This window comes from Bufo gargarizans, chromosome 2 (genome assembly GCF_014858855.1).
Source record: "Bufo gargarizans isolate SCDJY-AF-19 chromosome 2, ASM1485885v1, whole genome shotgun sequence".
Classification (NCBI taxonomy): domain Eukaryota; kingdom Metazoa; phylum Chordata; class Amphibia; order Anura; family Bufonidae; genus Bufo; species Bufo gargarizans.
In genome coordinates, this window is record NC_058081.1 from 379,311,381 (window position 1) to 379,328,369 (window position 16,989).

At 44.9% G+C, this 16,989-nt stretch overlaps 2 protein-coding genes across 9 annotated transcripts in view; one reads left to right on the forward strand and one right to left on the reverse strand.

Annotated features, from left to right (window-relative positions):
• The window catches only part of SLC16A13 (solute carrier family 16 member 13), an 85,975-nt gene extending 85,427 nt beyond the window's left edge, over positions 1 to 548 (forward strand). For all 8 annotated transcript variants that reach the window (XM_044280766.1, XM_044280761.1, XM_044280764.1 and 5 more), the window contains exon 5: positions 51 to 548. In XM_044280766.1, coding sequence (XP_044136701.1) covers positions 51 to 238 — 188 coding nt within the window. In that variant the 3' untranslated portion in view covers positions 239 to 548. The remainder of the gene's footprint in view (positions 1 to 50) is intronic.
• Positions 549 to 559: 11 nt separating this feature from the next.
• Positions 560 to 16,989, reverse strand: part of ACAP1 (ArfGAP with coiled-coil, ankyrin repeat and PH domains 1) — an 81,456-nt gene continuing 65,026 nt past the window's right edge. The window contains exons 19-22 of the mRNA XM_044280757.1: positions 16,799 to 16,908; positions 16,614 to 16,724; positions 15,926 to 15,975; positions 560 to 697 (exon numbers count right to left, since the gene is read on the reverse strand). Of these exons, the coding sequence (XP_044136692.1) occupies positions 591 to 697; positions 15,926 to 15,975; positions 16,614 to 16,724; positions 16,799 to 16,908 (378 nt within the window). The 3' untranslated portion in view covers positions 560 to 590. The remainder of the gene's footprint in view (positions 698 to 15,925; positions 15,976 to 16,613; positions 16,725 to 16,798; positions 16,909 to 16,989) is intronic.

The window sequence follows — 16,989 nt, forward strand, 5'->3', positions numbered from 1 at the left end:
CCACTCTCTCCAGGCTGCTGCATAATGTAGGTTCTCACTCTTTCTTTCAGGTTGGCTGTGTGATCTGACCGGAGACTTCTCCTTGTCTTTTCTTATTACTGGCTCCTTCCTCCTTCTTGGAGCACTCATCATCCTCACTTTGCCTGGAATCTTCTGCAAGACTAGAACTGTCCAGTCAGAAATCGGGACACCCAGGAACTCCAGGACTATGAATCACTGTGCCACCAGCCAAACATAACAGGACTCTATCCAGTGGCCGTTCTGATTGCGGGGGGGAGGAACAGCCTTTGGACTTAGGCTACAGAACAGAAGCTGATGTGCCGTCTTCTCATCCTTGGCCACCAATGGAAGAAAGAGCAGGACACAACAAGCTCCAAGGAGATCAGAGCAGTCAGGAAAAGCAGGGGTGTCTGCAGGAGGCCACGGCTGCCAGAATGCCACTGTCTGTGGGAAAACTGCTGGAGTATCACAGCTCATCCCCTGTGACGATACTGCAACTTTCCTCCAATGGAGTACTATGACGGCCAAAATAAAAAGTCTATTTATTAGTACAGTGCCTGGCGCTCATGAGCCTCCCCCCAAGGCCTCCTTTAGAGCGTACTCAGTCTTGGGTCACAGATTCTCCGGGATAGCTTCTCTGGAGCATCTGAAGCCATCAGAGAGAAATCCCGAAATATATCCTGATAGGTTTCATCCCCTGTATAGTAGAATAAACAGAATGAGAGGATTAAGGAACGTGCAATCAACGTGATGTAGAAGGGTAGAAGAGGGCTGGGGTCATGGAGGAGCAGACTGCAGGAGACGGGACAATGAAAGAAAATGGAGACACGAGCAGCTTATACATAACAGAACAAGACCAGACCCCTTCCTGCAGGTCTGATAGAACCAGAGTCCCAAATACTGCCCTACTGCTATAACGGGAACATATCCCTCCACATAGGTAACAGGAGCAGATCCCCAGATCCTTCTATAACGGTATACCAGGACCATATCCCTCCACATAGGTAACAGGAGCAGATCCCCAGATCCTTCTATACCGGTATACCAGGATCATATCCCTCCATGAAGAGAACAGGAGCCGATCCCCAGATCCTTCTATACCGGTATACCAGGATCATATCCCTCCATGAAGAGAACAGGAGCCGATCCCCAGATCCTTCTATACTGGTATACCAGGATCATATCCCTCCACATAGGTAAAAAGAGCAGATCCCCAGATCCTTCTATACCGGTATACCAGGATCATATCCCTCTACATAGGTAACAGAAGCAGATCCTTCTATACCAGTATACCAGGATCATATCCCTCCATGAAGAGAACAGGAGCCGATCCCCAGATCCTTCTATACCGGTATACCAGGATCATATCCCTCTACATAGATAAGAGCAGATCCCCAGATCCTTCTATACCGGTATACCAGGATCATATCCCTCCATGAAGAGAACAGGAGCAGATCCCCAGATCCTTCTATACCGGTATACCAGGAACATATCCCTCCACATAGATAACAAGAGCAGATCCTTCTATACCGGTATACCAGGATCATATCCCTCCACATAGATAAGAGCAGATCCTTCTATACCGGTATACCAGGAACATATCCCTCCACATAGATAAGAGCAGATCCTTCTATACCGGTATACCAGGAACATATCCCTCCATGAAGAGAACAGGAGCAGATCCCCAGATCCTTCTATACCGGTATACCAGGAACATATCCCTCCACATAGGTAACAGGAGCAGAGCGCCAGATCCTTCTATACCGGTATACCAGGAACATATCCCTCCACATAGATAACAAGAGCAGATCCTTCTATACCGGTATACCAGGATCATATCCCTCCACATAGATAAGAGCAGATCCTTCTATACCGGTATACCAGGAACATATCCCTCCATGAAGAGAACAGGAGCAGATCCCCAGATCCTTCTATACCGGTATACCAGGAACATATCCCTCCACATAGGTAACAGGAGCAGAGCGCCAGATCCTTCTATACCGGTATACCAGGAACATATCCCTCCACATAGATAACAAGAGCAGATCCTTCTATACCGGTATACCAGGATCATATCCCTCCACATAGATAAGAGCAGATCCTTCTATACCGGTATACCAGGAACATATCCCTCCATGAAGAGAACAGGAGCCGATCACCAGATCCTTCTATACCGGTATACCAGGAACATATCCCTCCACATAGGTAACAGGAGCAGAGCGCCAGATCCTTCTATACCGGTATACCAGGAACATATCCCTCCATGAAGAGAACAGGAGCAGATCCCCAGATCCTTCTATACCGGTATACCAGGAACATATCCCTCCACATAGGTAACAGGAGCAGAGCGCCAGATCCTTCTATACTGGTATACCAGGAACATATCCCTCCACATAGATAACAAGAGCAGATCCTTCTATACCGGTATACCAGGATCATATCCCTCTACATAGATAACAGGAGCAGATCCTTCTATACCGGTATACCAGGAACATATCCCTCCACATAGATAACAAGAGCAGATCCTTCTATACCGGTATACCAGGAACATACCCCTCCACATAGATAACAAGAGCAGATCCTTCTATACCGGTATACCAGGAACATATCCCTCCACATAGATAACAAGAGCAGATCCTTCTATACCGGTATACCAGGAACATATCCCTCCACATAGATAACAAGAGCAGATCCTTCTATACCGGTATACCAGGAACATATCCCTCCATGAAGAGAACAGGAGCAGATCGCCAGATCCTTCTATACTGGTATACCAGGAACATATCCCTCCACATAGATAACAGAAGCAGATCCTTCTATACCGGTATACCAGGAACATATGCCTCTACATAGATAAGAGCAGATCGCCAGATCCTTCTATACCGGTATACCAGGATCATATCCCTCCACATAGATAACAGAAGCAGATCCTTCTATACCGGTATACCAGGATCATATCCCTCCATGAAGAGAACAGGAGCAGATTGCCAGATCCTTCTATACCGGTATACCAGGAACATATCCCTCCACATAGATAGCAGGAGCAGCTCCTTCTATACCGGTATACCAGGATCATATCCCTCCACATAGATAACAGGAGCAGATCCTTCTATACCGGTATACCAGGACCATATCCCTCCACATAGATAACAAGAGCAGATCGCCAGATCCTTCTATACCGGTATATCAGGAACATATCCCTCCACATAGATAAGAGCAGATCCTTCTATACCAGTATACCAGGAACATATCCCTCCATGAAGAGAACAGGAGCAGATCGCCAGATCCTTCTATACCGGTATACCAGGATCATATCCCTCCACATAGGTAACAGGAGCAGATCGCCAGATCCTTCTATACCGGTATACCAGGAACATATCCCTCCACATAGATAACAGAAGCAGATCGCCAGATCCTTCTATACCAGTATACCAGGAACATATCCCTCCACATAGATAACAAGAGCAGATCCTTCTATACCGGTATACCAGGATCATATCCCTCTACATAGATAACAGGAGCAGATCCTTCTATACCGGTATACCAGGATCATATCCCTCCACATAGATAAGAGCATATCCTTCTATACTGGTATACCAGGAACATATCCCTCCACATAGGTAACAGGAGCAGATCCTTCTATACCGGTATACCAGGAACATATCCCTCCACATAGATAACAAGAGCAGATCCTTCTATACCGGTATACCAGGATCATATCCCTCCATGAAGAGAACAGGAGCCGATCCTTCTATACCGGTATACCAGGATCATATCCCTCCATGAAGAGAACAGGAGCAGATCGCCAGATCCTTCTATACCGGTATACTAGGATCATATCCCTCCACATAGATAACAAGAGCAGATCGCCAGATCCTTCTATACCGGTATACCAGGATCATATCCCTCCACATAGATAACAAGAGCAGATCGCCAGATCCTTCTATACCGGTATACCAGGAACATATCCCTCCATGAAGAGAACAGGAGCAGATCGCCAGATCCTTCTATACCGGTATACCAGGATCATATCCCTCCATGAAGAGAACAGGAGCAGATCGCCAGATCCTTCTATACCGGTATACCAGGATCATATCCCTCTACATAGATAACAGGAGCAGATCCTTCTATACCGGTATACCAGGATCATATCCCTCTACATAGATAAGAGCAGATCCCCAGATCCTTCTATACCGGTATACCAGGATCATATCCCTCCACATAGGTAACAGGAGCAGATCGTCAGATACTTCTATACCAGTATACCAGGAACATATCCCTCCACATAGATAAGAGCAGATCCTTCTATACCGGTATACCAGGAACATATCCCTCCACATAGATAAGAGCAGATCCTTCTATACCGGTATACCAGGAACATATCCCTCCATGAAGAGAACAGGAGCAGATCCCCAGATCCTTCTATACCGGTATAACAGGAACATATCCCTCCACATAGGTAACAGGAGCAGATCCTTCTATACCGGTATACCAGGAACATATCCCTCCACATAGATAACAAGAGCAGATCCTTCTATACCGGTATACCAGGAACATATCCCTCTACATAGATAACAGGAGCAGATCCTTCTATACCGGTATACCAGGATCATATCCCTCCACATAGATAACAGGAGCAGATCCTTCTATACCGGTATACCAGGAACATATCCCTCCACATAGGTAACAGGAGCAGATCGTCAGATACTTCTATACCAGTATACCAGGAACATATCCCTCCACATAGATAAGAGCAGATCCTTCTATACCGGTATACCAGGAACATATCCCTCCACATAGATAAGAGCAGATCCTTCTATACCGGTATACCAGGAACATATCCCTCCATGAAGAGAACAGGAGCAGATCCCCAGATCCTTCTATACCGGTATAACAGGAACATATCCCTCCACATAGGTAACAGGAGCAGATCCTTCTATACCGGTATACCAGGAACATATCCCTCCACATAGATAAGAGCAGATCCTTCTATACCGGTATACCAGGAACATATCCCTCCATGAAGAGAACAGGAGCCGATCACCAGATCCTTCTATACCGGTATACCAGGATCATATCCCTCTACATAGATAACAGGAGCAGATCCTTCTATACCGGTATACCAGGATCATATCCCTCCACATAGATAACAGGAGCAGATCCTTCTATACCGGTATACCAGGAACATATCCCTCCACATAGATAACAGGAGCAGATCACCAGATCCTTCTATACCGGTATACCAGGAACATATCCCTCCATGAAGAGAACAGGAGCCGATCACCAGATCCTTCTATACCGGTATACCAGGATCATATCCCTCTACATAGATAACAGGAGCAGATCGCCAGATCCTTCTATACCGGTATACCAGGAACATATCCCTCCACATAGATAGCAGGAGCAGATCCTTCTATACCGGTATACCAGGACCATATCCCTCCACATAGATAACAAGAGCAGATCGCCAGATCCTTCTATACCGGTATATCAGGAACATATCCCTCCACTTAGGTAACAGGAGCAGATCCCCAGATCCTTCTATACCGGTATACCAGGATCATATCCCTCCATGAAGAGAACAGGAGCAGATTGCCAGATCCTTCTATACCGGTATACCAGGAACATATCCCTCCACATAGATAACAGAAGCAGATTCTTCTATACCGGTATACCAGGAACATATCCCTCCATGAAGAGAACAGGAGCAGATTGCCAGATCCTTCTATACCGGTATACCAGGAACATATCCCTCCACATAGATAACAGAAGCAGATTCTTCTATACCGGTATACCAGGAACATATCCCTCCATGAAGAGAACAGGAGCAGATTGCCAGATCCTTCTATACCGGTATACCAGGATCATATCCCTCCACATAGATAACAAGAGCAGATCCTTCTATACCGGTATACCAGGATCATATCCCTCTACATAGATAACAGGAGCAGATCGCCAGATCCTTCTATACCATTATACCAGGAACATATCCCTCCACATAGATAACAGAAGCAGATCGCCAGATCCTTCTATACCGGTATACCAGGATCATATCCCTCCACATAGATAACAAGAGCAGATCCTTCTATACCGGTATACCAGGAACATATCCCTCCACATAGATAACAGGAGCAGATCGCCAGATCCTTCTATACCGGTATACCAGGAACATATCCCTCCACATAGGTAACAGGAGCAGATCCCCAGATCCTTCTATACCGGTATACCAGGATCATATCCCTCCACATAGGTAACAGGAGCAGATCCTTTTTTCCGGTATACCAGGACCATATCCCTCCACATAGATAACAGGAGCAGATCCCCAGATCCTTCTATACCGGTATACCAGGATCATATCCCTCCACATAGATAACAGGAGCAGATCGCCAGATCCTTCTATACCGGTATACCAGGATCATATCCCTCCACATAGGTAACAGGAGCAGATCGCCAGATCCTTCTATACTGGTATACCAGGAACATATCCCTCCACATAGATAACAGGAGCAGATCGCCAGATCCTTCTATACCGGTATACCAGGAACATATCCCTCCACATAGATAACAGGAGCAGTTCGCCAGATCCTTCTATACCGGTATACCAGGATCATATCCCTCTACATAGGTAACTGGAGCAGATCGCCAGATCCTTCTATACTGGTATACCAGGAACATATCCCTCCACATAGATAACAGGAGCAGATCGCCAGATCCTTCTATACCGGTATACCAGGAACATATCCCTCCACATAGATAACAGGAGCAGTTCGCCAGATCCTTCTATACCGGTATACCAGGATCATATCCCTCCACATAGGTAACTGGAGCAGATCGCCAGATCCTTCTATACCGGTATACCAGGAACATATCCCTCCATGAAGAGAACAGGAGCAGATCGCCAGATCCTTCTATACCGGTATACCAGGACCATATCCCTCCACATAGATAACAGGAGCAGATCCTTCTATACCGGTATACCAGGAACATATCCCTCCACATAGATAAGAGCAGATCCTTCTATACCGGTATACCAGGAACATATCCCTCCACATAGATAACAGGAGCAGATCCTTCTATACCGGTATACCAGGAACATATCCCTCCACATAGATAACAGGAGCAGATCGCCAGATCCTTCTATACCGGTATACCAGGATCATATCCCTCCACATAGGTAACAGGAGCAGATCGCCAGATCCTTCTATACTGGTATACCAGGAACATATCCCTCCACATAGATAACAGGAGCAGATCGCCAGATCCTTCTATACCGGTATACCAGGAACATATCCCTCCACATAGATAACAGGAGCAGTTCGCCAGATCCTTCTATACCGGTATACCAGGATCATATCCCTCTACATAGGTAACTGGAGCAGATCGCCAGATCCTTCTATACTGGTATACCAGGAACATATCCCTCCACATAGATAACAGGAGCAGATCGCCAGATCCTTCTATACCGGTATACCAGGAACATATCCCTCCACATAGATAACAGGAGCAGTTCGCCAGATCCTTCTATACCGGTATACCAGGATCATATCCCTCCACATAGGTAACTGGAGCAGATCGCCAGATCCTTCTATACCGGTATACCAGGAACATATCCCTCCATGAAGAGAACAGGAGCAGATCGCCAGATCCTTCTATACCGGTATACCAGGACCATATCCCTCCACATAGATAACAGGAGCAGATCCTTCTATACCGGTATACCAGGAACATATCCCTCCACATAGATAAGAGCAGATCCTTCTATACCGGTATACCAGGAACATATCCCTCCACATAGATAAGAGCAGATCCTTCTATACTGGTATACCAGGAACATATCCCTCCATGAAGAGAACAGGAGCAGATCGCCAGATCCTTCTATACCGGTATACCAGGACCATATCCCTCCACATAGATAACAGAAGCAGATCCTTCTATACCGGTATACCAGGATCATATCCCTCCACATAGATAACAGGAGCAGATCGCCAGATCCTTCTATACCAGTATACCAGGAACATATCCCTCCACATAGATAGCAGAAGCAGATCCTTCTATACCGGTATACCAGGAACATATCCCTCCACATAGATAACAGGAGCAGATCCTTCTATACTGGTATAACTGGAACATATCCCTCCACATAGAAAACACTCATGTCCTTCAGACAGTTGCAAGAAAAAGTATGTGAACCCTTTGGAATGATCTTGATTTCTGCACAAATTGGTCATAAAATGTGATCTGATGTTCATCTAAGTCACAACAATAGACAATCACAGTCGGCTTAACCTAATAACACACAAAGAGTTAAATGTTACCATGTTTTTATTGAACACACCGTGTAAACATTCACAGTGCAGGTGGAAAAAGTATGTGAACCCCTAGACTAATGACATCTCCAAGAGCTAATTGGAGTGAGGTGTCGGCCAACTGGAGTCCAATCAATGAGATGAGATTGGAGGTGTTGGTTACAGCTGCCCTGCCCTATAAATAACACACACCAGTTCTGGGTTTGCTTTTCACAAGAAGCATTGCCTGATGTGAATGATGCCTCGCACAGAAGAGCTCTCAGAAGACCTACGATTAAGAAGTGTTTACTTGCATAAAGCTGGAAAGGGTTATAAAAGTATCTCCAAAGCCTTGCTGTTCATCAGTCCACGGTAAGACAAACTGTCTATAAATGGAGGACGTTCAGCACTGCTGCTACTCTCCCTAGGAGCGGCCGTCCTGTAAAGATGACTGCAAGAGCACAGCGCAGACTGCTCAATGAGGGGAAGAAGAATCCTAGAGTGTCAGCTAAAGACTTACACAAGTCTCTGGCATATGCTGACATCCCTGTTAGCGAATCTACGATACGTAAAACACTAAACAAGAAGGGATTTCATGGGGGGATACCACAGAGGAAGCCACTGCTGTCCAAAAAAACATTGCTGCACGTTTACAGTTTGCACAAGAGCACCTGGATGTTCCACAGCAGTACTGGCAAAATATTCTGTGGACAGATGAAACCAAAGTTGAGTTGTTTGGAAGAAACACACAACACTATGTGTGGAGAAAAAGAGGCACAGCACACCAACCTCAAAACCTCATCCCAACTGTGAGGTATGGTGGTGGGGGCATCATGGTTTGGGGCTGCTTTGCTGCGTCAGGGCCTGGACGGATTGCCATCATCGAAGGAAAAATGAATTCCCAAGTTTATCAAGACATTTTGCAGGAGAACTTAAGGCCATCTGTCCACCAGCTGAAGCTCCACAGAAGATGGGTGCTGCAACAGGACAACGACCCAAAGCATAGAAGTAAATCAACAACAGAATGGCTTAAACAGAAGAAAATCCGCCTTCTGGAGCGGCCCAGTCAGAGTCCTGACCTCAACCCGATGGAGATGCTGCGGCAGGACCTCAAGAAAGCGATTCACACCAGACATCCCAAGAATATTGCTGAACTGAAACAGTTCTGTAAAGAGGAACGGTCAAGAATTACTCCTGACCGTTGTGCACGTCTGATCTGCAACTACAGGGAACGTTTGGTGGAAGTTATTGCTGCCAAAGGAGGTTCAGCCAGTTATTACATCCAAGGGTTCACATACTTTTTCCACCTGCACTGTGAATGTTTACACGGTGCGTGCAATAAAAACATGGTAACATTTAACTCTTTGTGTGGTATTAGGTCAAGCAACTGTGATCGTCTATTGTTGTGACTTAGAGGAAGATCAGATCACATTTTATGACCAAGTTGTGCAGAAATCCAGATCATTCCAAAGGGTTCACATACTTTTTCTTGCAACTGTACATTATGAGTGATCTATGGCAAGATCGTTAAGAGAATTAGGAATGTCCAGGCATTTTTTAATTTCCCTAAGAAAAATATCCCATATTCGGAGGAACCTATGAGTAGACATATACAAGAAGCTTTCATAAATCTAAAAAAACTGGAACGTCTACTCATAACAGAAATGCGGGATTTATGGGAAGTAGCAGCATTAGAAAAGTATCTGGACAGTGATACTATACCGAAGGGCCTTAGCATATATAAACCCCTAGCTGGGGATGTTGGACATATGGAGACCCTGAATGAGTGGAATGAACTATTCTATAATTTCTCTAGAACAGAAATTATCATTGAAAAAAGAAGAACGGGGCGAATTAATATTAATCCAGAGATAATCCATTTATTTGAAGCACTGAGACCTCTTAGAGACCACCCAGAAATGATTACATAATGCGCATTAAAATAAAATTATTTTCAAAAAGAAACAAAAATTTGAAAGAGACGCAGCTATAGAAGAAGGCGATGGTACATACTATAGAAGTATATTGCACGATTGATGAAACAGAGTGTCACGGACAAGACCTCCCTAGAGGAGACTTCTGTCTATAACACCACTATAGAGAAGGAGAGTGAAGAGGACGGCATCATAGTGGAATCACCACTACCACCAGAAATAATTATACGGAAAAATCTAGAAGTAGGACCCACACAAGTTTTCAACAGATATGAGATTTTGAATCACGTAGATTTAGAAGAAGATGAGGAGAGTGTCATGAATTTAGATGGGACTGATGTGCAAGAAGGCGAAAATGGAAATGAAACCGAAAATAATAATAAATATAAAAACCTGAAGAGCAACGATATTCATAAAAATCATCAAAAAGCCACCTATAGTGCGATCGGCCAAAGAGGAACCAGGAAAAATAAAAGAGAGATACCCCAAAACCATCAATCAAGGAAAGACAATGAAACTAAAAATATTAAAAGAAAAACTGTGAAAAGGGATTTTTTCAAGGTAAAAACATCAAGAGGGTTACACAGAGAGGAAGGAGGGGGAGAGGACTATCAAAAATAATGACAAAAATACTAAGAAACCAGGAATATGAGACACAGGTTTATGGTATATATAATCAAGGTAAGTACACCTTGAAAAGAGGAGAATTGGAATTGTTACAAAAAGGTCTAAAATTCGCTCCCTCAGCAAAATTTTGTCCCTTTGATGCCTTTATTGGCATAAAAACATTTCTACGGAACCCAGCTTTAAAAAAATACTTTTTAAAACAAGCACAGATAAATAAAGATACGTCTGATAATAAAAAGCCGAAGATTATATATAAAACACAGAAAAATAAAAGTAGGAATAAAAACATAAATATGGATAGGGATCACACGGGGAACCAGGTACCTCTAGATGATGGTAATTTTATACAAACAGGCCTGAAGCCAATATCCAGATTTAACCCCCTAAGTGAATTTTCGGAAGCATTTAACACTTTCCAACCCCTAGTTATTAGGGATGAAGAGAAGAGGGTTAGGGTTAGGGCCTACAAATGAAGAATGAGATGATTATTAGACCAGCGGACAAGGGGGGAGTGGGGGGGGGGATTGTAATGTTAGATCAGGATGTCTACCACAAGGAATCCCAGAGATTACTCCCCTTTGACCCAACCTATCAATATAAAAATGAATTAAACAAACTAATCAGAAAAGGGAAGTATTGTCAATCAAAGAAGCATCCTTTACTAACAACCACAATCCTAGGAGCCCAACTTTTTATTTTCTCCCAAAAATTCTTAAGTGCAAACAAATCCTCCGGGGAGACCAATAATATTTGGAATTGAAAGCCTAACCGCCAATCTATCTAAACATGTAGACGTCCTCCGACCAATTCCAGCATACCTCAAAAATACGAAGCACATGTCACAATTACATAAGGATATTCAATGGCAAGAGACTATATTATAGGTACTCTAGACTTCACCTCATTATACGGGATTGTAACGGACCGTTTCAGCAGACAAGGGGTTAAAATCCGTTTAGGCGATATGCCCCTTTCCGAGAGACAGGCACAGCTACTGCAGAACACCAACCTCCCGAACTGGATACAAAATAGCACTCCAAACTGGAACCTCGCGAATAGCTGCCAGCAGACGAACAGGAAAAGCATACAGTCAGCTTACACTCCTGGCAATCAGTCTCTAACCGCATACAGGGAATCCCCCCAATGACGAGACATGGCTCCGTGTTGAGGGTCAAGCAGTGCTCTGACAAGCTGGCACACCCAGCCTGGTTTTTATTTAAGTTGTTGCAAAATACAGGACAGATACAACACATCCCCACAATGCATCATGGTTTCCTCCTCTCTGTCCCGGAGACAACCGAGGGCAATCCAATTATCTCTCAGGACAAAGGGAGATCGCCAATACACATGTGGAGACAACAGGACAGACATCACCATTTAAACACACAATGGGACAATAGAAACACACCCACACAAAATCCTCCCCTCTGCCGGTGATGATTATTGAACACAAGGGCGAATATAATTATCAAAGGCAGAGAAATACAGTTTTATAAAACATATCACAGGAACCCCAAAACATGCAATAACCCCATAACCAATATATCCTCGGAACCGGGGGATCTGGGTGAACCACATGTCCAAAACTCACCCACATCCGTTCAGTAGTTTGGAAGATACAGTTACACTGAAAATATACAAGTTATACTGAAAATAGTCACTAATAAATGTGTCCCCTGTTTGGTAGTTTCACACTCCTGAATGATGTCTCTGTGCACCAGATACAGGCAAGATAGCCCCGTGTGGGAAAGTCAGAACAGTGTCTGTGAGCTACAATGGCCGCTATCTATTGTTCTCACCATGTGCTTCATCCAAGCAAGTAAGGCAGAGGATGCAATCCAGGGACAGAGGGCTCCGTCCCAAGTGCCTTAGGACCCAATAACTTAAGGGACCGTAATCCCAGGGCAGGAGGCTGGTAAACAGCCCCCTCCAAAACACCGTGGCGAGGTTGGTGTTTTCTATTCCTGTGGCGAAACCAAAGGAAGAGAGGCCACAGAATATTTTTTTGAAAAAAAAAACTGATGTGAGAAGAACAAATACTCTTCGTAGGGGAATGCATTACTTTTATTTCAACCCACAACTATTTTAAATATGAAAATTAGTTTTATTTACAGACGTGGGGTACCGCGATGGGGACCAGGTTCGCGCCCAGTTTTGCTAATTTATATATGGGCAGATGGGAGGAAGACACCATATTCCACCAAGAAACTTTGGGCGCGAGCCTGGTCCTCTGGGAAAGGTTTATTGACGACAAAAGGGGATGATATTTCCCTGGGACATTTTTTAAATAAAAACGATTTGTATCTACATTTCACCCCAAACTGGAGTCGTCACCAAAATAATTTTTTAGACCTTACTATTTTTATTGAGGAGGGCCAGATCCTCACCAAGTCTCATCAGAAACCTCCTGATGCAAGTAGTTTTATCCCGTTGACTAGTTGTCATCTGCCGTTTGGCTCACCAATGTCCCCCGCAGCCAATGTATTAGGAATTGTAGCCATTTAGAACACTTGATGAGGAAGCGTATGAACTACACAAAAAATTTATGGAAAAGGCTATGCAGCCAGCAGACTAAAGTCCATAGATGTGAAGAAGACGACCGGGACACCTCACTGCAGGGTAAATCACATGAGCCGTTAAACGAGGATGGAGACAAGGAGGGAAAAGAGACCTTCAGAGTCCCAATAATAACCAAATTTAGCCAAAAGGAAGGGATATTTAAGAGGATTGTGAGAAAACACTGGGATATCCTTAAACAGGACAAGATGATAGGTGAAAGGATACCCCCACACCCAATCATCACCATCAGAAAAGCACAGAATTTGGCCAATCTAGTGACCCGTCGATAGGCCCCCATCATAATATAAATAAAGAAGAGAGAGAGGCTCATAAAAGAGGGTTTTTTCCATGTAAAATGTGCAATAACTGCAGGGCAACAAAACACTCAAACACCATTAAAGAAATTAGGGTTGGTCCAGATGTACATAAAATCATGGCTAACATTACGTGTAATACAGAAGGGGTAATCTACTATATACAACGTCCCTGCGATAAAATATACGTAGGCCGTACGAAAAGAGCCTTGCAAACCAGAATGGGGGAACATGTTAAAAATATAAAGAGAGAATACAATGGCCACCCCCCATCACGCCGCCATATGGGACAACACGGAGGCGCTTTTTATGGTTCCATTTTTGCAGGGATTGAAAGAGCGGTCAGAGTCCAAAGAGGTGGAGATTTTATTAAGAAAATGTCGCGTTGTGAAAGCAAATGGATTTATAAATTGAACAGCTTGGCCCCAAAAGGGTTAAATCAAGAAATCAAAAAGTTTGCTTTGTATTAAAACATCTACATTTGATGAAGTGTTGGATAGTGGAGTAGTAGTACCAGCTGTGCCCTAATGTCACATGGGGCTCTTATGGGAACTAGAACACCGTCATCCATCCCTGACCAAGAAACACGACTCTTTAGAAACGCGTTGGGTGTTTTTTGTTCTTTGAAGGCCACCGTACTTGGAGCTGTGACGTCACGCCAAAGTGCTCCCGTGGTAGCTTTCACTATCTTCCCCGCACACACGCCAGCTACCGGCCCGAGCGGCACACGTACACGGGAGAAGTAAGAAGACTCCGCCATCAGTAAAGCCGCCTGCAGACAGCGGACAAGAAAGAGAACACGCGAAGGGAGGTGAGATAACTCCCCCCGCTAAGCATTGAAAGAGATGTATGGCTGACTGGCGATTCAGTGTCCTGACCACTGCGGGGCCCCTGTTAACCCTTTTCTTCCTTTATTAAGATAATGTTTGTGAACCCAAGCAGGGAGCTCCCACGGAGCACCAGAGGGATCTGATCCTCCCACTGAGCACCAGAGGGATCTGATCCTCACACGGAGCACCAGAGGGATCTGATCCTCACACGGAGCACCAGAGGGATCTGATCCTCACACGGAGCACCAGAGGGATCTGATCCTCACACGGAGCACCAGAAGCGTCCCCAGAGGGTTATCAGGTCGTAAAGACATAAGGAGTAGCCTTCAGCAGCGCAGGGGTGACTGACTGTTTGTAGGATCTAATCCAGTTATTTCTAAGAGGAGGGATCTGGTCCTGTTATTTCTAAGAGGAGGGATCTGGTCCTGTTATTTCTAAGAGGAGGGATCTGGTCCTCACACGGAGCACCAGCAGCGGCCCTAGAGGGTTATCAGGGTCGTAAAGACATAAGGAGTAGCCTTCAGCAGCGGCGGCTGCGCAGGGGTGACTGTGACTGTTTGCAGGATCTGGTCCCATTATTTCTAAGAGGAGGGATCTGATCCTCCCACGGAGCACCAGAGGGATCTGATCCTCCCACGGAGCACCAGAGGGATATGATCCTCCCACGGAGCACCAGAGGGATCTGATCCTCACACGGAGCACCAGCAGCGGCCCCAGAGGGTTATCAGGTCGTAAAGACATAAGGAGTAGCCTTCAGCAGCGCAGGGGTGACTGACTGTTTGTAGGATCTGATCCAGTTATTTCTAAGAGGAGGGATCTGATCCGGGTTTTTCTAAGAGGAGGGATCTGGTCCAGTTATTAGGGTTAGGGTTAAGTCGAGGGATCTGATCATGTTATTTCTAAGAGGAGGGATCTGATCCTGTTATTTCTAAGAGGAGGGATCTGATCCTGTTATTTCTAAGAGGAGGGATCTGATCCTGTTATTTCTAAGAGGAGGGATCTGATCCTGTTATTTCTAAGAGGAGGGATCTGGTCCGGTTATTTCTAAGAGGAGGGATCTGATCCGGTTATTTCTAAGAGGAGGGATCTGATCCGGGTTTTTCTAAGAGGAGGGATCTGATCCGGGTTTTTCTAAGAGGAGGGATCTGGTCCAGTTATTAGGGTTAGGGTTAAGTCGAGGGATCTGATCATGTTATTTCTAAGAGGAGGGATCTGGTCCTTCTATATATCTATAGTCAGATCTGTATGCTTGTTATATCTGTATTGAAGAATCTGAGGATCTTCCTATGTATTATTTGTATGGAGGGATCTGGAGATCCCAGTCAGTGGCTCGGTAGATGACAGCTCCCTCAGAAAATGGCAGATAACACTCTCACCTGATTGTCCAAGTGCAATATCCGCTTCCCTCATCTTGACCAATCGCAGCCTTAGAAAGAGAGTAAATAATTATTAAAATGTAACCAGACATGAGAGCTACACACCTTATGAGAGGTAGTCACAGCCCCGCCCCCTGCTGATGACATCACTGATATAATGACATGTGATCAGACATGAGATCCACACCTTATACTACAGGAACATCTATTACTGCTGACAACCTGCCTGTATATCCTGTCTGAGAGGTTGTCACAGCCCCGCCCCCTGCTGATGACATCACTGATATACTGACATGTGATCAGACATGAGATCCACTCCTTATACTACAGGAACATCTATTACTGCTGACAACCTGCCTGTATATCCTGTCTGAGAGGTAGTCACAGCCCCGCCCCTTGCTGATGACATCACTGATATAATGACATGTGATCAGACATGAGATCACACACCTTATACTACAGGAACATCTATTACTGCTGACTACCTGCCTGTATATCCTGTCTGAGAGGTAGTCACAGCCCCGCCCCCTGCTGAGGACATCATTGATATTTATTTCGTTTTTCATCCACAATATTTTATAGAACTGATCTTTAACCCTTTCTGTTCACGTGATTCTCAGGAATCACGGTAAGATCAGATGTCGCCCCTTTCTCCCAGTCTATACTGATACATGACATATAAACTCACAGCGTCACAATGTCTGCGTTGGCGGCTTCTATGGCAATAGAGAGGACATCTTTTCCATCACTGTCCAGAGCATTGATTTCTGCACCCCGCTTCAGGAAGAGACAAGCCAACCTGTGGAATGTGTCAGGAAGAGGTAAGCAGAGAAAGACCAACAAATGGCATGGAGCAGATGGAGTACGCCTCACCCTGTATAGCCCTGGAGGGTGGCATGATGAAGGGGACCTCGTCCTTTTCTATCCACTTGATTAACACTTGCCCCATTCTGGAGAAGAAACTCACAGGCAACTAGAGAGTCCTAGAGGTGACAGAAGAAGCATGTGGTGGTGATGAGACAGCTTAGACAGTATACAGTCAAGTGTAGACATGGAGATGCCTT